The sequence below is a fragment of the Limulus polyphemus genome, unplaced genomic scaffold (genome assembly GCF_000517525.1).
Source record: "Limulus polyphemus unplaced genomic scaffold, Limulus_polyphemus-2.1.2 Scaffold138, whole genome shotgun sequence".
Taxonomy (NCBI): Eukaryota; Metazoa; Arthropoda; class Merostomata; order Xiphosura; family Limulidae; genus Limulus; species Limulus polyphemus.
In genome coordinates, this window is record NW_013665748.1 from 286,106 (window position 1) to 313,581 (window position 27,476).

At 30.7% G+C, this 27,476-nt stretch overlaps 1 protein-coding gene across 3 annotated transcripts in view; it reads right to left on the reverse strand.

Annotated features, from left to right (window-relative positions):
* Nucleotides 1-27,476, reverse strand: part of LOC106474372 (polyadenylate-binding protein-interacting protein 1-like) — a 33,861-nt gene continuing 6,385 nt past the window's right edge. Inside the window, exons 3-11 of one of the 3 annotated variants that reach the window (XM_013935081.2) lie at nucleotides 20,052-20,255; nucleotides 14,655-14,761; nucleotides 11,633-11,741; nucleotides 10,385-10,501; nucleotides 9,485-9,603; nucleotides 7,366-7,477; nucleotides 6,440-6,558; nucleotides 3,872-3,988; nucleotides 1-965 (exon numbers count right to left, since the gene is read on the reverse strand). In XM_013935081.2, coding sequence (XP_013790535.1) covers nucleotides 3,910-3,988; nucleotides 6,440-6,558; nucleotides 7,366-7,477; nucleotides 9,485-9,603; nucleotides 10,385-10,501; nucleotides 11,633-11,741; nucleotides 14,655-14,761; nucleotides 20,052-20,255 — 966 coding nt within the window. In that variant the 3' untranslated portion in view covers nucleotides 1-965; nucleotides 3,872-3,909. Of the gene's footprint in view, nucleotides 3,989-6,439; nucleotides 6,559-7,365; nucleotides 7,478-9,484; nucleotides 9,604-10,384; nucleotides 10,502-11,632; nucleotides 11,742-14,654; nucleotides 14,762-20,051; nucleotides 20,256-27,476 lie in introns of all 3 variants that reach the window. The other 2 variants (XM_013935073.2, XM_013935066.2) reach the window with 2 other exon arrangements.

Consider the following 27,476-nt stretch of genomic DNA (forward strand, 5'->3'; position numbering starts at 1 on the left):
TTTCAAAAATGCATTTTTATTGAAGAAAAAAAACAGTAGTTCATTACAAAGATTTCTCTTACACACCTATTGTGTGCACATAAGACTACAACACCTGACAAGATTAGCTTAAAAACTAATTACCACTGAGAGTTTTATTGACTCAATAGTTTGGTAATGTATAAAGTACAACTAAACTATTAAAATTCTGTATTATAAAATAATTAAGTTTTAAATTTTGTACTTTCTATCATTTGGCAGTGTGGCTGTTATAGCCAATTTGTCTTGGGCCAAAGCAGTACTATGTCAGGTAGAAGCAATATTACACCTGTTTCAATTCACATATTTGTAAACTTTACGCAATATTTTTTCAAGTTTACTGTTTGGTATTTTAAAGGGGTTAACTGACTACTTAAGTTTAAGTTTGTAACAAGGTGCTAATTTTTTTTTTACAAAGTCATAATGTAAGTTACAATCTTATCAATAACTAAAGTAACTGTACATTTAAATGTTAATTTGCTTTGCTGAAATTTGCACAATGCTACATGAAAGCTATCCACAATGACTATCCATAACTTTGAAGCAATGTACTAGAAGGAAGGCATGTAGTCGACACCACCTACCGCCAGCTCTTGTTAGACTGAATAGTGGGATTTTATCGTAAACCTTATAATGCACCTACAACCCCAAAGTATGAGATACAATTATTTTATTTTTTTGGCTGAAGTTCATACACCTCACAAATCTTCTGAATCAACTGTGTTAAATTATTTTAATAACTGCACTGATCATATAAACTTTTATTACTTTTTAAGTATATTTTTCTATTTTTATAATAAAGATTGGCCAAACCTCACGATATATTGTTGTTAAAAATATTGTTAACATTGAGGGTACTCAAGTCTTCACATGAACATAAGTTCCCAGAATTCATTTCCCTGTGGTTGACACAGCAGATAGCCCAACGTGGCTTTGCTCTAAAACAACTGAAAAAAACAACATAAAAGTATATTTAATTGCTATGTTCATTACCAGATCAATTTTTAGTTATGTTCTAAGCAGGTAGCTTGCTCTGATTGTAAGTCAGTATTAATTAATAAATGACAGGTTATGCAATTTAACTGGAAAACTACTAATCATTTAATAAACCTACAACTTGTTTTTTTATATTCTTACATTATTGTTTGTAGTTGTAGAGATATGAGGTTTTTGTGTATATATTTTTTAATATCCAGGAATTCTGACTGAAGTGAGTTTTCAAGCATTCAAAATAGGAATAAAGGAAAGGCTTTTTGCTGATTATTTAATACACAGGTTAGTTCATTTTTGGTCATACTGGTCACATGCACAAACTTTCTATGTTAAGTACAAAAAAATACTTGTCAGATTTATCTGTAAAGTATCAACAAGGAAGGTATCATAAACTTAGTACTTTAAGGAAATAATCTTTCAAAAGTACGATTTTAGTTCAGCTGGAAAGCTCAAGTAATTAAACATGCTTCACTTACACATTATGTACTTGGATAATGAAACTTTCAAAACCAGTGTTTCTACATACATTATAATTTCAGGGTAAATTCAAACAGATACCCACTCAGTTTTTTTAGACACTAGACAAAGAAGGGATAGATTATTACGAGTTATGTATTTTAATATAATTTTCTGATTAGCATTGCTTAATAATTGTATCTTAATATTTTGTGATTTAAGAGGCTCCTAAATTTTCTGACTGTATTTTACTTGTAAGCTAAAAGGACATTAAAGGTTAAAATTAAAATCCACAATAAGGTAAAATCTTCTATTTCAGAGAATGTCAACTTGCAAGGTATCATACTAGCCAGTTTTTTGTAAAATTTCAACATTGCTTGAAAGTGTGATGCATTTTATTATTTTGAATATGATACTAGTTTTATCACCCATTTACCCAAATTTTGTTTGTTTGTTGAATTTTGTGCAAAGCTACTTGAGGGCTGTCTGCACTAGCTTAACTTAATTTTGAAGTGATAGACTAAAGAAAAGGCAATTAGTTTACACCATCCACTGCCAACTCTTGAGCCTATTTTTACCAACAAATAGTACAATTCATGTTCAGGGATAGAATTTGAACTCTAGACCCACAGATTGCGAGTTGAGTGCCCTAACCACCAGACTATGCCAGTCCATCCCAAACTTAAGATCAGCTGCTGTTTAAATATGCATTAACTGATATTATTTTCTAACAGTTCGTTTAAAAAAAAATCAAATTAAAATTTTTATAATTTCAAACAAGTTAGTGCAAAGTAGTGATACAATGTGTGTTTCTCTTCAAACATGGAAGTATGTTAAAGATGAACATCACAAAATTTAAGTTAAAAAAAACGTTATGATCATGGACTCTTATTAAAGAAGTTAATTCTCAACAGCTTTCTACTGCATCTAACTAGAAATCTTTTTAAATTTTATGATGACCCTTTAGTTGAATGTAAAACAACTATTATTACTTGTATGTTCCATCAAGAAACTGATATAAAAAGAGCTTAAGTGATTTTAAAGACACAACATTTTATTATTTCATTCAGTTATTATCAGTTAGGCCTAAAAGAAAGGTAGGTGGTTCTGGTTTCCTGAAAAACAACAAATGTAGGTAAGGTAGTAATTTGTTTTATTTTTTAAGCCAAGTATTTTCAAATGAAAGTGCAAATATTTTTTGTCTCATTAAGAGAATAAAAATGCAAAAAACTTTTTGGGTTGGCAGCAAAAACTGGAACCACCTTTTTTGCCTTACAAAAAATTAAGCATACATTGTAAAATACAACTCCTGACTACATTTTATAAACAAGAATGCTCACAACAGTCAAACAATCCCTTTTAACCAGTTTTAATTCAAAAGTACTATTAATAACAATAAGTTGACTATTATATTATCCTGTAATAGATACACTGAACATTTTGCAGAAGTTTTTTTACTGTAGGAATGTGCTTTGTGAACTGTGTCACATGATAAAAAATATCTTTTACATTTCCATGAGAATGCAGTTCAAAACTTTTACTATTCAAATTCATACCATATGTAATCTGTTCTTAAAGATCTATTAGTTACATATTTGCTTGATACACGCTTTCAACTTACATGAGCTGAGGATGAGAATTACTGGAGGATTATATTTTGGTATAAAAATAATTTAGATTTTTCAATATATCACAATAAAATTAATTATATAATACAGACAGGAGGTATCAGCCTACATTTGCCACATCATCAGTATAAAAAACTATTGATGCAAATCAAATATAAATTCATATCAGATAACTAGGAATCACCTCTTTGGAACTTCTTTTACAAAATGAAAAATAAATGCAACAAAGTTACTTGTGGATAACTGAAAACAATTAATTAATATATATATATAACAATGTACATTTATAAATATATTCTGGAAAATAAACATTCAGAAAACTTGATCTTTATTTCATAAACTGAATGAGAATATTTATTATTGTGAAGTCAGAAATTAAGATTGAAAACTTATTTGATAGGTGCAGTATTAACATATGTTGTATCAGTTGCATGAAACTCAAGACAATTTTAAATGACCTTATAATTTAATCCGGCTGGGTCACATGTAAACTCAGAGATTCTAAAATAATTTAGAGCATGTACGTGATTAATCTCGTGTTTATCACCAGTACTATAAAATTAAGAGTATGAAAGAAGTAAAATACCATCTGTTCTAACCTTAGTAGTCAAGTACAACTAAAACTGTTGAAAATATTATTAATAATTAACAATTTTACCTTTGTTAATACACCGCATGTTTAATTTCACAACCAATAATGAAAAATAAACAAAAAACACAGAAATGTCACTGTACTAATAATAGACATGGGGGGAAAAAATACAAATATACACCACATGATCTTTTCTTTTGCTTTATTTGAAACGTTGGCCAGCTACTGTCCTGTTTGTTGCAAAAATTCTTCAAAGGCTGCTTGCATTTCCTCATCCATATTTTCTCCTGGATCCTCAGCCCTAAGCAAATAACAGAGATATTACTAATATACATGATTAAATCATAACGTGTAGTTTTATACTAAGTTTCATTTGTTAGTTATTTTATTTATATGTAAGATATACAAGACAGACTAATGATAACTGTTATTTAGGGTGACCCCACACAACAGTCAAGAAATAGTGTGGAAAAAAGGGGACAAATTGCATACAAGTTTAAGTAAACATGTGCCTGTAAAAACAACAAACAAGTAATTTATATATAGAATGAAATGATAAATTAGAATATAGTTAAGATACCTTTGGTGGACCCTATTCTTACAGTAGAGAAGCATTACTATTAAAAATTAATGGCAGATTTTATCTTTTTTAAGAAATAAATAAAAAAGTGGATTCAAATTGCATGAAAGCACATCTCTGGACATCAAGTTACAAAAAATGCCTTTAAAGAGAATGCTGACCAACACCTTTAGAACAATCAGATGCTCAACACATGCTTCACACAAGCCTGGAGAAAGAATGATAAATCATAACATTTTATCAGTTATTGCATGAGATACTGAGTAAAGCTATAGTTAAATAACAATGCTCACATAAGAACTGGGGTTCGTAAAGATGCTTGTGAACCTGTAAAAGTATTTTACTGCAAAATTTTTTGACAAAGCCCTTTGAAAAAAAGTAACTTTTAGTAAAAGTAAACAAATGATGAATAACCAATCACTCTCCATGAAAACAGTCTCCACCTATCATCATACAGTGTTTCATAAATTCAGGGTCTATAAACAAACACTTCTCTATTTATGTCTGTGTACAGCATTCACCTGGCTATTGTTAACCCAACAGTCAAGGAATCACAAACAGATGTTTTAAATTCAAGCCACTAGCTATGTTCAAATTTTGCCCCAATACTTTCAACATTAAATGAAGTGATTATGTCATTTTAATCAATTTTATCCCAATTTAGTTGAAATTAGTGACTAATGGCTATGGCAATAGCTGTACGATCTTTCTAACAGTGATGTAAAAATAAAACACATCCAATTCTATACAAGGAGATAAGAAAACTCACTCAACATACTGAAAATTCAGTATTATCAGATATTTTTATTTATCATTATTAATTTTATTTTTACAAACAACTAGCATATCAAATTATTGTAAGAGTTCAGGAGTTTCATATTAAGTAATATTATTATTTTTTACACACTGTTCATGCAACCTTTCACTGGGCAAAACTAAAATCTCCCTGTAAGAGATAATGTGAATTAGTGCTTATTCTGAGAAGAAAAATCAGTACATTATGTGTGCTGCTACAACTTTGTTACAGACAATGTTTAGCAAATTAAAGCCCACACACACACATATCAATATATATATATATCTATGTCCTCCCATTCCTACAGATTTTCAAAAATGCAGACAATGAAGATATAGTCTGTGAAAATTGCTATATTTTGAGTTTTCTTAAATTATTCTGTTCATTCTAAAGCTTCCATTAATGTACCTTAAGTATTTCTATGATAGATGTGAATGGAAACCTGGAGAAAATCATTAAATGACCCACTTTGAGTGAAAAGGTCTTCTCATATCTCAATATTTGTTAGTCAGTTTATCCATTCTTCACTAAAAGCACTCCATTTCTTTTATAATTTGTAAATCGTTAACTTGTGAGTTTGACTGACCTTGAATATCTAGTCTTAAGCTGTTAAAATTTGACTGTGAGCACATAAAAAACTTTGGAAAAAGTCCTAAAATCCAAAGTCACTTGGTAGTAACTTTCACACATATAAATATATTACATTACATAATTTAAAAACAACAAGGGACATATTGGTCCAGCTAGGCCATCCCATCCTCTAAACTTTAAAATAAAATACTCAAAGTTAGCCCTTATCATTCAGGGCTAACTTTCTTAAATTAACTGTATCCACCACATCTGAAAGCAACCAATCTCAAAGGCCAACCACCCTGTTTGAAAAATAAAGCTGAAAATGGCTACTACTCTGCCAGAATTTATACTTGTGTCCCCTAGTTCTACCATTCTCACCACTAACTACAAAAAAAGATGATACTTCAACACTATCAATTCCTTTAACAATCTTAAACACTTAAATCAGGTCCCCCTGAACACTTCTTTTATCAATTGAAAACAATTTCAGAGATCTTAACATGCCCTCATATGACAACCTTTCTAACCCATGTATCACCCTAATAGCCCTCCTCTGAACCCTTTCCAACAATTCAGTGTCCTTCCTAAGGTAAAGCACCCAAGACTTAACACAAACTTCAAATGTGGCCTAACTAATGACCTATATAATGAAATTATAACCTCTTTAAATTTTTATTCAGTATTTCTGTTGATACAACATAAAATCCTATTTGCTCTGCCACTAGTGCAAGCACATTGCTTGGTTGGTTTAAGAGACTAATCAACTAGCCAAGTTTCATCGTTCCATTAAAAGTAACACTTACCTATTTCCTTCACCATTCATTATACTTGAATAACTGTAAGGGCTACATGTATTTTGTAAAAAGGTGGCTTCTTCTGAAGAAATTGGCTGTCCATCTGGTCCATAAAATACTGTTTCACACTAGAAAGGAGTAATGTTACCTAATAACTTATACATTATTATAACACACTAGAAAAAAAAAAAAAACTTACTCACAACACCACTTCATTTGATTTATTCAAACACTGTAGCATGAATGCAAGAAGCCCTGAACAACAATTTATTATAACACTTTGTACAATAATATGACTGTAGTGGATTCGGAGGTTTCAGATAAACCTTTCCTGAATTTTTAATGTAATCCCATTCCCATGGGTATTTTTCATGAAATGGCTCTAAAGGTGTTCAATTTGTTCACAGAAGTGGCAGTGTAACTTAAGTTGAAATACTATAACTTGGTTCTACACTGTAATTGAACACATTACATACTCAAAATAAATGGTATTTTAACAGGGTTTACATTGCATCTCGCTAATAACAATTTCAATTCACTCTATCCTCAAAACATTTTAGGTATTAAGATAAATAATGGAAAATTAAAAATATCAGTGAGATTTCCAACGCTATTGTAACAGCTGAAAACCTTCCTACTAAACTTAGATTTTTTTCATATTTTTCTAAAAATATATGAGAAACAATAACAAAATGTCTGAAATTTTTTTTAATAAAAAAAAAAAGGAAAAGTGGATGTTTCATTAGTAATGAAGGAAACTTAATTACCTCAAAAGTGAGATTTGTTTTGATAAAGTCCCGAGGTTATTTTGAAACTAAAAAGCGTAGAATTTCAATCACATGAACTGCAAGCTGATAAAGCACTAAGAACTCAGTATAAATAGGAACAAAATCCTTTTATACAATCTAAGAAAAACTAGCTATTCATATACATACCAAATAATTCTCTGTCTTGGTAGAGTCTTTCGGCACAGCAGGTGAAGATACTACCCTACCCCAGTCAGAAGCTCGTAAGTCCACAACAGACAGCAACAAACTCTTAATGTTACTGAAAAACAGGCCAATAAGAAACTAACCACAAAGCAAGTATCAAAAGTATACACTACAGCTTCCAAGGAGTCAACATTTTTAAAACTAGGAGCCACTACTGCACAGTAAGTGCTTTAGAAAAAGGGTACTTCAAATCATTTGACTATCACCTGGAATCCTCAATATGACGCATATTTATAAAAATACATTAGTCTTTATGATTATGAAGATCACTGTTGAAACAGAATTAAATTGAGTTTTCGAATATATAGTTTGCTGGATTTAACACACAACAATAATTTTTTGTACCTGTAATAGATTAACATTTATGTATAAATTTTCAGTAAAATAAGTTTTAACTGCAGTGTAAATATTTAGCACATTATCTCATGTTGTTATAAAATAATCTTAAAAACTGTCTTTCCTTTTGGATCATTTTAATAATAGTTATAATATTCCTTGAAATGGATGAAAAGATTATATAAGTTATGAAATATTTCATTACAAACTGATAGTCCAAATCAAATCCTGCAGATGTACTTGTATTACGATACACTTTCACTAAAATATTTTACTGACAAAATATATCTCATTGAATTAACAACAGACAACTATTAGAATGTAACCACAGTAATATTAAGATCTAACACATTAATTTAATATATGTATCCTAATGCAGGATATTCCAAAAGAAATCTTACTACAAGATGTAAAGGATAGCACCAAGTTAACTTTATACAAAAAAAAAAACGTTCATGTAGATGCATAATTTCACGTTACAGACTTCTACAAAAGGGTTTGTTTTTTTGGAAAACAAGAGGTTGAGTATATTATATTAAAACAATTTTTGAAGCCTCATCATGTTGCCATGTCACCACATCTCTGGTCATGTTCTATCTGACCTCCATGCATCTTGACAACAGCCTTGAAGTATAGTTTCTTTTGCAAAAGGCTCCATCATAAAGGTGTCAAATTTGAAGCACAGAACTCCTCCAAGCAAACTTTCCATAATCCATCCACCATATGAAAATAACATTCTCTCAGTACCCATTTTAACAGTCTAATTGCACAGAAATCCACAGGTGCTGCATTCAGCAATTTGACTAGTGTGTCTTTGTATGAAATAGCATGAATACCTGTTTCATTCTCCACCTACTTAAGGTGTGTTATGGTTGAAAGGACAACTTGTATACACATGACTTGTGTTAGTTTTACAGACAGAGATCCTTCTTAGATATGGATGGCTTTTTGTTTTGATTTTGTGAATTCTCACCTCTTACAGGATGCCACACTTTGCTTACCACAATTCTATGACCTTAGGGTATATTTTGAATTGGAAAGGGCTGTTACATACCCTTCCTAAAAGCAATGAGTTTTTGATGGAATTGCACTAGCTGTAAAGTGTCAAACAATGTAAGATAGTTCTGATACATTCCATTTCAATGCTTCTTTATCTCAGCTGTGTTTGTCATGTGACATGTTGATTTACATATTCAAAATTGTTATAATATACTCCACCAACTGTATATTTTGTGCATATCTATTCAAAGGCTATCTATGCTAGCTAATTTTAATCTCGAACTGATAGACTAGAGGGAAAGCAGGTATTCAACTGTACCCACCATCAACTATTGGGCTAATACTGACTGAAAAGTGTGTTTTAAAAGTAACCCTTATAATGTACCCACATCTTCAAAGAAACTATTATCAAAGTACATAAAAAAATATTTAACAGGCTAAAATATTGTTTCCTGGTTGTAAAAATTAATTGTAACATTTACCATACAGAAAAAATTATACCAATTTATCTGGCACAAGATTTGATCTAACAGTTGTAAGTGATCAAATGTCAGTATAATGTCTTTTTCTTGATGAGTTCATATTATATCATACAAGCTTTAAACTAAACACCTTTTGTGACTAGCCCTATATGTGAATGCTATTTTAAAAAAGCCAAAATTATAGATATATTTGGAGTACATTTGAACAACAGATGTAATAAACACCAACAATATATCATAATCACCTTTTAACATAACAGGTGACAGTAATTTCTTTAATTTTCTTTATTATTTTATCCATCTCAGGAGCAGCTTTTTCTTCACTAACTTGTCGTTCATGGTCTTCAAGACTTGCACCTGTCAACTATCATCATTAACAATAACAATTATTATAACTTCCTGGTATACAGTTTTTTGATGAATCTACTCATTTTGCTGAGAAAAAAAAAAAGATGATAAACATTAGATATAAAAACATATAGCTAATGAAAACAAACGTTTTACAGTTTAAAAATAATTTAATATACCAAACCCTATAAGAAGGGAAACAACATAACTGTAAAGAAAGACAACAAAATTTTTAAAAATTAAAATCTGCATTTTTTATTCATGCTTTTACTTCTTTTTATCAGTGTTTTATTTGTTGTTTGTTGAATTTTGTGCAAAGCTATTCAAGGGCTATTTGCACTAACCGTTCCTAATTTTGGAGCAACAGTCTAAAGTGAAAGACATCTAGTCAACACCAACTTGTGGGCTACTATAATTGAATAGTGAGATTTGACTGTCATTCTTATGACACATCTATGGCTACAAGTTTAGAATGTGATATATTTTTTTCCAGTGGTAACATGGTGAAAACCAAGGAACTTCAGGTCTACAGTACAGCAACCTAACCACTATGTTGTGCTTACTCTTTTTAAGTTAAATTCTTTTTAACTGGTTGAAACTTAAAACCAAGGATTTTTGATAATAAAGCCCTGCAGATCATTGTTGATTTAGAGTATTATAAAGAGACATTTTACATAAAATAATATCTACTATTTAGTATGAAACTCACAAGGAAAAAATAGTTGAAGTGACACTAGGGATATTTGAAAATTTTGTAACATCAAATTTGAAAAACATAATTTGTGTTTACAACTCACCTTTAAAACTTGACACACACATTTCAAGTTATTTTCAGTTGGATAATTCAGAAGGACGTTGAGTAATTCTGTAAGAGATTTTCCAAGGATTCCAAATATCTCTTTCCCTTCTCCAATCTAAGGTAATGAAGCCATGAATGTAACAAACAATTTAGAAAGCTACAGCTACATGAACCAAAAAAAAATTATCATACGTTTGACAAAACTTCTGATTCAGCAATGCCTATTAGTCATTAAAACAGCACTCTGAATTTATAGATACATATGACTAATCATTTTATTTGTCAAGTTTAACTTAATAGCATGTTCACTAGTGTAGGATGGTAAGTATTTTGAAACAAATTGTGTGACTTCAGAGGTGATAGCCTTCTTGAGTATTTATTATAAGTGCTAGAACCAATAATTAAACTTTTTTTTGAAACTTTTTTTAATGAAATTATCCATAACCACAGGCAACAATGCATAATGTATTAACCAAAATTAGTATATCCATGTGTCATTATGTTTACAATATGCTTCAATATAAAGCTTTTATTACAAATTATTTCTCCCAGAAGCCTTATCAAACACACTAATTCTTGGTGAAAAGTAAATCTTCTATTAATTTGTTTGTTGTTTAAATACTGTTAAAATAATAATGTAACAATTTCTGATCTAAAGAAGAACAAAAGTATCATTAGGAACACGTGAAAAACAAGCTGATTAAGCAACTTCTTGAGGAAATCTACCAAGTTGAAATACAATTGGTGAGTTTAAGGTTTAAAATTAATTTTATTATAGTGAGATTGAATGTTGAAATACATTGCTAAGTTCTTTTTTATAAACTTTTACTCATACAAAACCCCTCAGTGGTTTTTGAATATAATCTGTGTGTCAAAAAAAGTATTAGTAGTAAAAATTAAAATACACTTTGCAAACTTATATTGGTGTACAAAGTCTGTTTTAATGATTATCGCTTACAATATGAATACACATATATTTTCCTAAGATAATGATGTAAAACTGCCTTTCTCAAAAAAGTGCATTTTTATTGTTGACAAATTGTATTATTATTATTATTATTATTATCATATGTGAAGACTTCACATGTTAAAACACATTTTCGTTTGATACATTTATAATACAAACTGTTTCTTTATGCAAGGTAAATTTCTTTACATTACTGATGTTAAAGCTATTATTAGGCAACACACATAAGAAATGCATAAAAAAAAACTAATAACCTTTCGAAACAAAAATCTAAATTACCTCTAACTGTGAAAAAAGTTCTCCAACAAAAATTGCAAATCCTCTAAGATATGTTCCACCATCTGATCCTTCAAGAAGTTCATCATGTCTCTGGTGCTCCTGGAGACATCTGAGAAAAAGTTACATGGTGAATTGAAATCTTGTTTGTTTATTTGATTTTTTTTTTACAAAAAAAAAACTTTCATTTTCAAAAGAATTGAGTTGCTTATAGAATAAGACTTTTTTTCAGTTTACAGGACTGTACACATACATTAATACATGTGTGAATTGTTGTTAACAGTTTCACATGTATAAGTTGACTGTACATACAACCTTCCAACAGCTAATCTCACACCAGGTGTAATCTAGTTAATGAATGTTTCTCAAACTACCTGAATTTGTATCTTGGTGGATCTCAATGGGATCTATACATTTTTGCTGTCACTTCCTTTCCATAATTACACACTTTTTCATGGATAACCTACTGATAACTGCTGTGGCAGACTTTAACATTAGTCTGTACTGTGCAAAATGCTACAAATGATCAGTATGTATGTATGTATGTATGTATGTATATGTGTGTGTGTGTGTGTGTGTGTGTGTGTGTGTGTTACAGAGAGAGTGGAGGGGGGGGGGATATATTTAACTACTTTTTACACTAAATCCTGGTGAAGTGTTTAACAGTTTTGTAATACTTATATTTAATTTTGTTTTACATATGACATTTGTTAAGGTACACACAACCTAGTAACAAAAAACTGTTTGACACTATTCTTTCAAGTTATACTGTTTTTCTTTTACTTCTGTAAAAAGGATTTTCTTCCATAATAAAAAAACAAAGTAAACTCATTTTATTTAAAGTAAGAAATAATAAAATACTAAATATTATAGAGTCCAGATTATCCAAATGCTTTAATCATTACAGGAATACATTCCAATGACAAACCTCGAATGAAAAATTACTTGAAATGTTAAGTATTTCCTTCCCCCTTTCAAAAACAGCAGCTGACAAGTTTTCTGGAAACAAGAAACTCTAACATAAGAGCTTTATCACTCCTACATCAAGGTATTTATTTTTCAATTAAACATCAAAACTGAAACAAGTGATTCTACTCACATACATATCTGTCAAATCACAAAGAATCACCAATGGGCTGACATTTTTTAGGACAACAAGAACTCTATCAGACAGAACATACAAACTAAAAGGGCTTTCCAGACTGGAAGGGTATCACAAAGATTCTGATTTTTTTCCTTCTCACTGTTAAAATAAATTGCAAAAAACTTGAAACAAACATTTTTAGTATTTCTGTAATTTTTTTTAGATTGTGAAGTTTTGGATTTTTTTTGTGAGAGATTGTTTTTGGGGACGAATTAAAAATACTTCATTTTATCTTAGAATTTAATTTATATTATTTATCAGAAAGTTCCATTTTATACATCCAGCCATTTTCAAATCATTCAATATTCATTAACATATTTCTTTTGGTATTTTATTTTGCCAGTTTAAGCTGCCACCTCTTACAGCTATAAATCACAAAAAACATGACAAAACTTCATAAAGATTTGATGACCTACAACCTCATATTTCAAAATGGCAACACCCTAACCTTCGTAAGATGTTGTACTATGATTTTTGCCAACAATATTCTTGGTTGAATTCAATTTGTCTAATAAATATGGGTTTTCAATAAATGGTAACTTCTTTTATTTGTATGTATTCTTTGAATACTATAAACCTAACCATGATATTCAATATAAAAAAGGATCTGTCATTTGAATAGTTTTACATCGCTTACTGTATTCAGTAATGAAAAGAATATCAAAAGAAACTATAAAAACTTTCCAGATCTATAGTTTGTTCCCAAGTGTTGTAAATCTTACATAAGGATCCTTTGTTCAATCCTACAGGACTTCTGGGTAGTTAATATGTTGACAAATCACAAATTACTGCTACAACCACTTTATTTACTCTATACTGACATAGTTAAATTAGAATCTCTTTCATCCAATCATTTTTATCCATTTGTTCTAGCTATTTTCACAGCTACATTTTACTAATAACTGTTCAGATCACATGCTGATATTATAAAAGGTTGGCAACTAAGGGCTGAAGAAATAAAACTACTAAAAGAGAAGAAAAATGACTTGAAAATCAAGACATGAATCATTATATGTTCAAGTGATAATAGCTACACTTTGGATGGATAAACAATTCTAAACATGTTGATAAATATGTTGTTTGCAAGCAAAAATCCAAGGAGCTACTCAGAAATGAAAGTTCAAACATATCTTTCATTTTTGTTGTGTAATACACAAAGTACATATTGTATACTAAAATATTATTCATGAAAAAGATTTTTAAATGGAATTAAAATTACATTTTTTACATATATATTGCTATTTGTAGTGCACTCAACATCTGAAAGATACAAATTGGATGCAATAGGTTAAAATGACTTATCAAAAACTAAGATGGGGACCAGGAGAAAACAGCATACCGTTTTCTGCCCACTTGTTCAATCATAAAAAGAAAATAATAATGTAGGGAAAAGAAAAGAAACACTCAGTTCAATACATATTGGTAATGTTCTGTTACACTTTACATATTAACAATGTAAACTTCTAACCTTTGATGTGAAATACATCAAAGAAATAACAAATACTTCACATTTTTTTAATGATAGCAAGTATTAACAAACATCTTAAGACAGAATAATTTTCAATACATCATTCATAACTATTTGAAACATTATTTTATGTTAAATAATGTTTGCTATCTAAATGAGTTCTTGGTTTGTAGTCTTCTGAATTTTATCATACATAATAACAGAAGGGAATCATTTTAAGTAAAACTTAAAGGAACTTAACAGTCTGAAACTACATACTGAGGTTAATAATTAACAATCTTGACATACATGTATAAATAGTTTCCCATAGGGTCTATAATGTGGTTTTAACATATAATTAGAATTCTTAAACAACTAGTACAATTCTATACTTTAAGATAATGATTTTACTGTCATTTTCCAAGAATCCGTACCTCTGTAGAAGAAAATGTCTGAAGTTTCCAAAGGCAAACTGTAAACTCTGAGAAAGGTGGTTACAGAGTTTTGCAGCACTGTACCTAAAATTGGGTTCTGTAATTGCCTACAAGAGAGAAATAAACCTTATACCGTAAACATTAAGAAAAATATACAATGAAACATTGAAAAGTTTTATATTAAGTCACACTATGTTATCTTCTTTGGTACATTGTTTGCTAAGGGAGCACAATTAATTTCTTAGTTAATAATAAAAAAATTAAAGAAAAGCACCTAAGTGTGTTAAAGGATATGTAAAGACACTAGATACCCTAATATTATAGCAGAAACTTTTGTTCCAAATATTAAGCAAGTCATATGTATTGAACAATATGTCCTTAAAACCTATTGCTAAAACTCTTCCACAATATTAAACAAAAATCTATTACACAACTTCAGTTTCATTACACAGTGTATAATAAGTTTAAAAATGCTTTTTAAAAGAGCAACAGATTACTTTGTAGTTACAATTCACATAAACATAGTACTCTTCTAGCAGAAGTTATAAAACCAACTTTATCTGAATTTCATTCTTTGGATTAAAATTATCATTTATTGTCAATAACTCAAAATGCAATATCTGTTTATTACTTATTTTTTTTATAACTGCCTTAGAAATTTTAACTTTTCCAAATGAAAACAGAATAAGCAGCTTTTTCTTTGTAATATTTCTTCTAAGAATATTTTATTTTTCTGTCCATAAGTACACATTTAGCCCCAGTTTCATTGTCTGTAATCACCTTTTTCTGTTCTTAGCAGCTAATTGAATTTTTTAAATGTTTTATACTTTGATTAGAAAGCCAGTAAAATTACAGTAGTTTTGAAAAATTCTATTCTAGTGCCTGAAATATATTTTGTTTTCTAAAATGCACATTTTAAAGTAATATTAATCATGTTATGGAGAACCAACATAGTATGAAAAAAATTAGTACAAAGGAAGTATGTTTCCAAGTGCAAATAAGCCTCAATAGTTAGGTAAGCATTAAATTTCTTGTTTTTTATGTCTTATTTTTTACTTATTATTATATTTTTTAAATTAAATAAAATCTAAAAATTACAAATGTATTAGGTTAGATAATAAAAATGAAAAAAATTAGGTAAAAAAATTTCACAAGATCAATTCAACCTAATTACATCACATGACTAACCTGATCAGCTGTTTATGCTAAGTTTTCTTACCACAGTTAATTGCCTGTCACATTCTTTGATAGGGTCTAATAGGCATCATGAAATAATAAAACTAAAAGCAAGCAACAGTGAAAGAAAGGGATAGGCAGCCAAGGCTGTGTTGATAAAGAATTGTAATTGCATTAATCTGCAGTCATTCCAGAAAGAAAAAGTTAGTACTAGAATAGAGAAAATAAAATATAAAGTTTTACTAAAAAAAAGTTCTGGTAGTAATTTAAGAGGTCCTAGAGGTAATGCAAATAAAATATGAAAACTGTATGATAAAAAGTATTTTTATTCTTAACACAAACATCGCCTTTTACTCAGTCACTCATTAAATATTTTATAAATACTTTATTAAAAATTCTGATTATTTTGTGTACAAAAGACTTGTAATTAAAAATTTTACTAAAAACTTGCAAAATCTCATGAAAATACACTTAGTACAATCAGAGTTATAATATGGTTATATGTATAGTTACTTTTGTTCAGAATTATACATAAAAATAAGAAATTTAGTATTTATCTAGTTGAAACCTATTTGTACTTAGGAATGTACTTCAGTGAGACTACTTTTTTTTCCAGTTATAAGGTTATTCATAAAATAATTCATGTTACTTTCAAATATGCAATTGTTAACACTAAAGATATAACATAATAATGTTTTAAGAGAAAACTGGTCCTATTGGTCCATTTCGGCTGTCCCATCCTCTAAACTAAAACTATTAATAAATAAGTTTGAAAAAAAAAAGTCTTAAAGATGGGGGATGGCGAGAAGTGGTAGAGGGAAGAGAAGTGAGAAAAGAGAGAGGTGGGGGGGGGGCATGGTGTTGGGGAACGAGAGTGAACTCAAGAAACTGTGAGAGACAAGAAATTAAGAAGGAAAGATTGGTGTTTGGCAGCTTTGCCCCAAGTCTCCAAGGTATTAGTAACACTCAAAAATACTTCAAGGCAAAGAAAACGAGTCAGACAGAAGTCAAAGAGGTAAGAATGGGGAAGATAAATAGTAGAGAGAAGAGTATCACTTTCCAGAAAGTCTCAACAGAGGTTCCAAGAAAGAGGAGAAAAAGAAGACAAAACCCTGACCAAGGCATTGAAAAAAAAAAAGTACATCCCCAGAAACACTATTGATATCACAGGGTAGGGCTTCAGATATGAAGAGAGGGTAGGTAATGAAGGAAATGGATAAGAAAAAGGAAAAAAATTAACTGCTAAAGAGTGTTACTGGAGACAAGGGATCAGTCCTCCCAGTGGGTATATGAGACTTGGAAATCCAAGAATGCCAATAAGCCATGGCAAAGAAATCCAGGAGTCAAGGTGGACGAATAAAGCTGACCCAGGAAGATGTCAACATGACCTCACATGCTTGGAGAAGAAGTAAAAACCAAATACTCCTTTCAGAGTGAGAGTAATCTAGAAAGGAATGGTAAGAATCAAAAGACAATGAAGAAATGGAGGAGGAACATTGTCCTAAATAGTGCAAAGAGGCAAGGAAAGCAAAGAATCCATGACATAATGAACTATGACAGTAATGTCTTCTACAGTTAAAGAGAAAAACTGATTAAGTTTAAACTGAAAAAAACATCCATTAAAGACAGTGCTGAGGATAAGAATGAAATTAATTTCAAGTGCAAGTGCTAATGGGGATCAACTACACATGGAGAATGTGTCACCCTCCTATTGGTGGAGGATTATTGTCACATGATGATTGCATCATGCACTAGTGCAGTTCATGTTTTAATATGTCTTAGCTCAAGGCTAGTGGTATGCATAACATCTCAATGGCAGAAGTGCAAGGAATAGCTACTGTATGCAGAAACATATGACCTGTTTCAGAACTACCCTAATTTATTCATAAACAAGTTTAAAAAGTTCCATCACTGTTTGGAACATTGACTTCATTTAACACAAAACAATATTTTCTTGGAAACAGCTGTCTCTGACCAATAAAACTAAGCACACAAATGTAATGGGCCCATACATTTAAGTTTGCTCTTTCTATTGGTCATAAGCATGTCCAACAAATAAAAAGTGTTATAGATAAATTTGTTCAAAGCTATAGTAGAGAGGAGGAGCATCACTAGTAAGTAGGACAAATTTATTTATATCTCAGCAAATCTAGAATGTGGAAGGTTCCATTTTATAGTTTGACCCACCAATATCTACAAAGAAGAAAAAGGCAAGATTGAGAAGATATTTAAATACTTCCTTCGAAAGTTAGAAATTAAAACTCAGATAATATAAAAATTTGAATTATACTCTGTTTTGATGCAAGGCTTATTGACATACATAAAGATGTTTAATAAATTTTGAATACACCTCTGTAAAAATGTGATATGTGTACTTCAACCCACCATGTACATAGTTACTAATAAGTAAAATTATATAAAATGTATTTAACTTGTACACAATTTATTTATTTATTTATTTCACAATGTTCATTACAAGATCAAATAAAAATTACAGTTACATGCTTATAATGCAAACTAGCAAATATAGCTTAACCCTACCACTACCGGCTGTTAATTCTTTAGTACGTAACATCGCTATTGTCATATTTTGTTCCAAAAATAAAACTAGTGGATGAAATTGTTTAAAATTTGACAAGAATGTTCCTAAAGGTATGTAGTTTCAGAAAAATAAAACATTTAATTATTTTTTCTACTATTTCAAATAAAATATTCGTTATTTAATGTAGTTATTTGCATTCGTGCTCTGAATAGTTCACCTATAAGGCAATTTTTGTATGAAGTATTAAAAAAAAACTTTTTTTATTTTACAGTTTTCACATTTCATTTGTATAATCTCTAGAACCTCGCAAATGAATATTAAAAGTTTTTTAAGGTAAATGTTTATATTTTATTTTCCATTTTCTCTACTATATCACTAACTCCTTTTATTATCATAAACATACATTGCAATGAAATGTTTAAAATTAACAAATGGAAATATATATATATATATATATATATATACCGTGCAACTCTTCATAGAAATCCATTAGAATAGTCATATTTTTCTTATATGCATAACTTCACACCTTTATTTTTTCACATATAGTTTATTTTTCCTTTCAACTTCTTTATTTATTAAAATCGTGCTTATGTCAATGCCTGCAGGGTTTGTGAAGGTATTTTGGCAGCCTACCCACAAAACAAGATAGCATTTATACACACCATCTTATTTATAACCTTTTACAATCCAAGCAACAAGTTAAACTTATAAAAATCGTTAAATCGTTCAAATATGATTTTTTAAAACCCACATAATACATGATTAACTAAAATATAAAAGTAATACATAAATACAATTTAACTGTCTGTAACTATAGCATATTTAGGTAAGAAACCACTGTAAGTGCTATATTCAATCAAGCAGACAATATGAATGGCAGTTACATGTACACCATGAGGAAAATTGCATGCCAATTTCAAATTAACCGCTGATAGAATATAGTGTAAACTGAGCTTTTTCTAATAAATATATACACTTGTGTCAACTAACTACATGTATGTTATAGATCTCAAGGCAAAGTATAGAAGGTGGGCATGGCAACCATCAAGGGTTGGAAATTTATCTCTTTTTCCCAGTGAATACAGTTGTAGAACTTTGAATATTTGAAGTGTCAAGTAGGTCAACCACATGTATTTAGTGAATACATACTCAGCTACATTGATGGCTTATGTGGCTGAGAGGTAACCACTGCTAAAGTCGAGATTTTCATGAAAACTGTAGTTTAATTATTTTTCCTTTGAAACAAAGGAATCATGATCTAGATAACATAAAAATGTAATTTATAATGTACATTATAATGTTAATTTTATTGACATATATTGATAGTAAAGTGGTTTAATTAAATTTTGAATATAATGCAGTACCATACGCAGAAAGGAATTTAAAAATGGTGACAGGGGTAATAGGATTAATGCATCACGTCACATAAAGTTATATTTATTTTTCCATTATTATTTGCACAAACAATCATACATTCATATAAGGATCAGGGGTTTATAATAAGTGTTTATTTTTTACTTATTACATGTCAAAACAACGATTGCTCATTACTTAAAATTTTAGGGTACTTTTTTCAATTCTGAACAGTTCCATCATCTAAAGAGTGTATCTTGCATTTACAAATGTTTTTTTCATAGGTTCAGTCTATAATGAGTTCAATGACATGTGAAACTTACTTGATCAAATATTGTATTTGTAATAGCACGCATTGTCTCTTCATTTGACACTGATGATTTAAGTTTATCAATCACAGCCTGAACTCGAGACTCGTATTCTCCTGGACTTAAAGTAATTTGAAGAATGAACTCCCTCAGTACTGAAACTGCATAACAGTCAGGTTCAAACCCAACACCTTCTTTGTTGTATTTTCTCATTGTTTCCTAAGAACAAAATGGGAAATTTTGATAATAAGAATAAATTTTTTTCCTTAATTTCTTAGTGACAATTCAAAACATTTAAGTTCACTTTTGTACTTGAAACAGAATTCTCATAAGTATATTAACAACAGACTAATTAAATTAGAATATTTTAAGCTAATTTCCTTTATTTTAACATGTAAGTAAAAACTCAGTTGTGTTTTCAGACTGAAAAAGATTTTACTTTAAATAATTCAGAAAAATCATGAAACATATGGTACATGAAGGTTCTCTATACATTCCTACTTTAGAATATTACTAAAATATCTTGAAAATAAGCTTTATTCTGGTAACATTAAATACATAGATGATATGGTAGAATGGCAGAATATTTCTAAAAAATAAAAATCAAATGAGACTGTTCAGAACTTTGCAGAAATATGTTTGAATTCTGTATTTATTTTTACACTAAATAAGTGTTACAAAATGATAAAATATTGATTATAAACTATTTTTTAGTTAAAGTTGTTAAAATTCAAATATGATATGCAGGTGTGCACTTAACACTTGAAAAGTTTGTTTGTTTTTAAATTATAAGCAAAGCTACTCAAGAGCCACCTACGCAAGCTGTCCCTAATCTAGAACTGATAGATTAAAGGAAAGGCAGATAGTCAATGCCAACCCACTGCCAATTTTTAGGCTACTTTTATATATCACCAATGAAACGTAGTATTGACCGTAACCTAATAACACCCCTATGGCTCAAAAGGAAAGCATGTTTGGTGACGGGATATGAACTTGTGACCCATAGATTGCAAGTCAAGTGCCCTAACCACCAGGCTATACGAGACCACCACAAAGGTTGCTCACCAGTTATGAAAGAGTTAATTAATTATAGATTAATTAAAAGCACCAGGTACCAGCTGTAGTATTATGAAAACTATTTTCCACTTTGTTTACTCATAGTAAGCTTGTATTATACATAAAGCCTCATTCTGTTGTCTCTGACCACATTGATAACGTAGGAATGCCTCATATATACTTTTGCAGCTGTTTGTAATTAAAGATTATTATCAAGTTAATCACACACTACCATTACAGGTACACTCAGGTTATAAAGAAGTTAAACTCACTATACATCAATATTTCAATTAGCTAAGTAGAAAGTTGCTCTGTTAGTTTATTATCATTTTTGCAATAGGCTATTATTTGTCAGTAATCTTTCATTTTATAAAAGATAATAGTTTTTTTAGTCACTGAGCCACAAATTCATTAAAGCAATATTTTCGTATGTTGACCCACATTGTACAAAACAAAATAACATGCTTAAAACTTAAATTATGAGTGTTTGTTTGTTGTTAAGCACTACCTATGTACTTCAGACCACATATATCAAAACTAAATTTTAAGTAATATAAGCCCTCAGACTTACCACATGTGAGCCACTGGGTGGAAAGTATGAGTATTTTTAACATTAATACATTTATGGAAGACAATGTGTTATTTATATTTCAAATTTTGTTAGTTAGGCACTAAAACATAAAACTACTTGAAGTCTTGTGTTTATTGCAGCATCAAAAAAATTTGTTTCCATGTTCACACTAAACCTATTCTGAATAAAAAGTAACAACTTAAAGCATCGTTCCAATGTAACACATTAAAAATAGAGGTTGTGTGACCCTGTGATACTTTCACGATATATTATTTCATGTAAATAATATCACAAAACTATCTTACAACAACCAATGAAGTAGACTGTTTCAAGTAATTTCTATAGCTCAAACCAGCGGAGCAAACAAAGTTGTTTAAATAACAATCTTCTCATCTGGAGTTCTGAAATGATTTTGGTTACCAGTGGTTGGTTGTCTACAAACTGTGAAACAAGTGTAATATACATCCATATCAGTTATATCAAAACAGGGCTCAAAATGTTACATTCCTGCATTCCAGAGGAATTTAAATTTTTTAGTTGGCTTTCCCAATTGGGAATGCATGGCCCATAAATATTCTTTTAGTTATGACCAATGAAAGAGAACATATTGCATGGATTAAATAATAAAAAAAAGAAAACGATTCATGAGAAAATGCAACTTTATATGAGGGAATGTAATCTTCCTGATAGCTTTCCCTCAAGTGAATGTAATTTTATTTCATTATTTCTATTCCTGCAAAAGCATCAGAAATGAGAGAAGATTTTCTTTGAGAGGAATAGATTATTTGTATAATTTTACTTATGATTTGATATATAATAAATCAAAACCCATTTTCACTAATGTTAACAACTTAAGTGCTTTTGCATTTTAGAACCATATATTAGGAAAAAATGTAATGTTAAATTAATTTCAAACACTTTATAAGTCACTATGTAGAAATATTTCCACAATACTGATCACTGCTTGATAATTCAGAAAACAAAGTACATGGTTTATTGCTAGAATATTGTATAAACAAGAAATACTTGAACAGCTAGTTGGCATCAGGTATGATGATCTGACATGTACAAACTAATATTACTTTATATAACAGTGACAGCAAACAGTTACTATTTAAACTTAATGCAAATGACTATTATAAAGCACATGGGAAAAGACTGTAGACTTATAACTGATGCTTACAAAAATTAATAAACTTACAGAAACTAAAATTACACATTTATACAAGTAACACAAATCAGATGAACTCCTTACACTTTTAAATATTTTTAATTAATAACAGTGGGAACTAACAATTCAACTTTAACAGTAAAGTTTCTGTTTCAGGAGCCAAAAATGTATTATATTGACAACTATGTTACAGGGCTAAATTTCTAACTTTGTATTTGGGCTTCTACTCTCCTGTATGAAACTGTGGTTTACAAACTTTGATAAATTTTATTCAGAGTTAGTAGTTTTGTATAATGTTCTAATATTGAACAGGTCAATATGACTGAGCATACAAAAAAAAATTACTGGTTGCTGACAGAAAAAAAGAAAACGAAAAAAAATTTTTGATCAATGTTTAATGATTGTACTCTTGTACGTTGCAAGGTAATTACTGGAAATTGGAGTAAAAATCAAAATATTTCATACACTGTTTTTCTGATACTTTGAATAACAATTGAGGCATAATTTCACCTGTCAAGAAAACAAGTTAAATAATGAAGTATTTCATGTTGGATGTAAACCATTATTTTCACAGAACCAGAACTCAGAAGTAGTTAAATGAAACCCAGACCAGCTTTGGAAACATTCAAGTTATTTCGGCCACTTCCAGATATAGAAATGTTTGTGTTTTTTCTAAATCAAATTTTCATTAAGGTGGTTTGAGATATGTATATTTCCAGTAATTTTGCAAACATGTGCAAATGTACCAAAAATATTGTTCTGATCAAAAGCTAACTACCTGTTTAGATCAAAACTAAATTCAGCCTGCTAGTCAGTGTAAATAATTAAATATAATTTTCTTATAAAGATAAAAAAAAAAAAATCATTGTTTCATTATTTGAGTGCCCTCTTCATTAACAATATTTTTACGTGTAAACCCAAATATAACTCGCAAGGTTTGGCCAGCTTACTAGATTTACATTAATCCTAAATCCATATACTAAGTCAACAATGCAATCTCTATAATAAAAGTACAATAATGAAACTAGATATATTAAACATTCTAACAAATACTGTTAATGAAAGTAACATTAGAGAGTGAACAGAGTATACCTTGGTTATGGAACAAACAAATACTTGTTGTTAGCTTTAGGTTCTATTATAGATGCAAAGTTTGTTGATTAATGTAACACCAGTATGACTGTGTATAAGTAAAACTTTCCACAATCCTAGCTTAAAATATATTGTGGCCAATCAAAATACATTAAATAACTCTGACACCATAGCTTTAAAAGTATTTAAGATGCAGTAATTGAAAACAAAACAATCACTTTTGGTATGATATCATTATACAAGTTCATATAGTTGCAAAATATCAAACACCAGAAAAAGACAAACAAAGATGAAGAATAACTTGTGTAGGTTTGATTTACACACCCATTTTCTTAGTCCTTCATTACAAAATGGTGAATCAAGGCTATCCAGCTTTCCTGTTGACCTAGCATTCATGATTTTTTTCCATGTGTAATGACAATCCTTATCCAGAATTTAGTTTTGGGCCATGTAATGTATTTTATCACTTAACATGCTGAGGTACCAACCCATTGTCTGGGTTATGAACTTAAATGTGGGAGTGGATGCTATGATAAATAACACAAAAATCTTAACTTTCACACAATTTATAACATAACATATTACAGTATTCATTATTACCTCAATAAAAGTTTTTTTTTTAGCATCAAGAACTCAATATGTATATATTTAAAACATGGTATACACTGTACAATGAACAGGGTCTCTTTGTAGGAAGAGGAAGCAGCCAAAATAGTGGCAGTAATGGTGCCTTCTGCTATCCATTTTCAACACACACCTCTGATTGTCCTTCCACAGTGCTTCACATGATTAACTGACAGTCATTGGCCACAGAAGTGTCTTATGGACCAAAGTTTAAAGGTCATGGGTCAAAGTAGGAAGTGGGTATAACTCAAGAAATGGCTCTTCATATCAGGTTATTGTGGTTGTTGGAGTAGAAACTTCAGCTGAATTTATGTATTATTGCAATACTGGTGTAATTTTTTGATTGCCTTCCTCCATAGAGAGCTAACACACTCTCTGAGATATACAAGACGTTTGTGTGCCCTTCCCCATACTGTGTTTATGTTGTGTTATAAAAAATTTAATAGTTTTTTTAGTGTAAGCATATTGCACCATCTGTGAATGCAGTTAACTTTAACTTATGTCAAACACAATAAATGCCCCAAAACAGCAATAACGTAGGGAGGGGAGTTATTGATCCCCCACTAACATACCCCTTGTTCCAAACTATCCTCCCACAAAAGTTTGGTTGAAATTGGCACAGCAACTTACAAGTAGTTAGACAATGGACAAACAGACAGACACACAGATTTTTGTAGTTTATATACATACATACATATAAGTATAAAAACCCAGATGAGCAGGCACCACACATTCTACAGCACCCTTATGAAGAAGATTGAGAACTGACTGCTAGATGACTGGACAAGACATGATCCCAAGGAGGAGGAAAAGAAACCGGGAAAGAAGGGACTGGAATTGAATGCATAGATTCCCTGACAGAACCCGTAACACCCATGGATTTGTCACGAAGGATTTATAGATGGACGAAAAGAGTTGTAACCTGGCCCCCACCTGCCTGTGGAAAGACATCCTGTCACTGATAAAAGTGAGGCCGAAAGAACAGGAAAGGGCATAAGGAAGGGAATGTCTGGAGTAGGGAAAGGGTGGGGCAAAGAAGAAGGTGCATAAGGCATTCAAACAGGCAAAAATTGAGAAGAATCAGTAGGGCAAGACAAATGAGAAGCAAGGGAGGAAAAAGAAGAATGCAATCTCGCCATATTGACCCTGGACTCCAAAGACAGTTTGTGCACAAACGGGGTCTGACAAAGTTTCCGTAATGATGAAAGGGAGAGACGCACCCCTGCAAATAAAGCATCCTTCCCAAGTAAATTGCAACAACACAAAATCCAAGTGGCGAGGGACAAGGCTGAAGCCAACAACTGGGCCATAGTAGACCACAGGTGAGTCCAGAGATTGGCCAAGAACTGATCAGGAAACTGGTGGAAGGCCCGAGACAACAACTGTAAAGAGGAAAGAATATGTAAAAGATTGGTCAATGTAATGCAAATTGTAGTAAACTGGAACCTATTAAAATGAACCAAGGCATCAGGATTAGAATCCCACAAGGGAAAGAGAGGATCTAAATACTGAGAATCCAAATAGGAATTTGAGGCACATTGGTAAGCAAAAGAGCATTTGTCCGAAAGCTGAGGGGGGTGAGGCATACCCACTCCCGACTTGTACTTGAGCTGCAAAACGTTGAGCATGAACAAGAATATCAGGAGAGGGAGGAAAATAACAATAATCTGAATGAGGCTCTTCTCCTAGCACGGAAGAAATAGAAGAATCAAGGGCTAAAGGGGACATGTAAAATTTGACAAACCTGATCAATAAGGTGTAAAAAAAAAAGAGTAGTCGGCAGACTCTTTTGACTGTCAGCGTTATGTGACTGCCCCCCCCCCCCAAAAGAGCCGAAATTGTCCTTCCCCTGAGAAAAAATTTCCTCAGAAGTGTGGTTATGGGGGAAGGGAGAATGAACAGAGGAAGCAGCAAAATCATCCAACTCCTGCTGAACTAACACCTGAATCTCCTCAGCTAACATCAGCAACTCGCCATGCTAGGGACTAGTGACATGAGCTTTATCCATATTGGCAGGAACTTCTTCATCCACCATAGGAAAATTCAAATTAATAAGTCGACATGAACTTTTGAAGAAAAAAAAATAGAACTACTAAATGAACAAGTACCAACTAAAAGAGAAAACTAGCAAGAAAACCCACAAAATCATAGCAAAATTCACTCGAAGAACAACTGAAAATACATGTCTAAACACTGTAGTGGTAATCGAGAAAGGGAGGATTGTGCCCTAGTATAGAGGGTGCAAAGGGGTTGGTGAAGGGGTCACATGATCAACACATGTTGCTGCAATGATGCAAAAAATATAGGGGTATAAAAGACTGATGTGCTTTCATAAAAGCTCACAAATGCCTAGAGGGCAAATGAAGGTCGAGATAGCTCTGGGTGATAGGAGGTAGTACTGTTTTGGAGAGAAATTTTCTGATATATGAATATATATTTTTTTATATTTAACACCTTTTATTAATTCATTTATTTTGTAAGGGTAGAGGTTGGGAATGACATATAGTAGAAGCATCAAGGTTGTTTTACTTCATTTCTACTTTTAAGGGTAACTGCCTTCCCACAACCTGCAGCTTGTGAAAGGCAGTAGGAGTTGAGACATTGTGGTTGTAAGTATTCAACTCCATACCCTTAATTGATTTTTCCATGATTACTGGTGAGTTTAACATTAGCGTTTGGATTTTGTCTGGTAGATGGGATATCCCCAATGCATTTAAGAACTATTACCACAGACAATATCCATTATTATGACTTTAAAATGACAACTGGGATTTACAATGGATTTTGCAAAAAAACTTCTTAATGCTTATTTTATATTAAGTTCATTATAGTTTTATAGTGCTAATTATAATCACCCACTAACAATTACTGTAATTAATGTAAATAATAGTATTAAAGCTATTTATTTCATTATATATATATATAT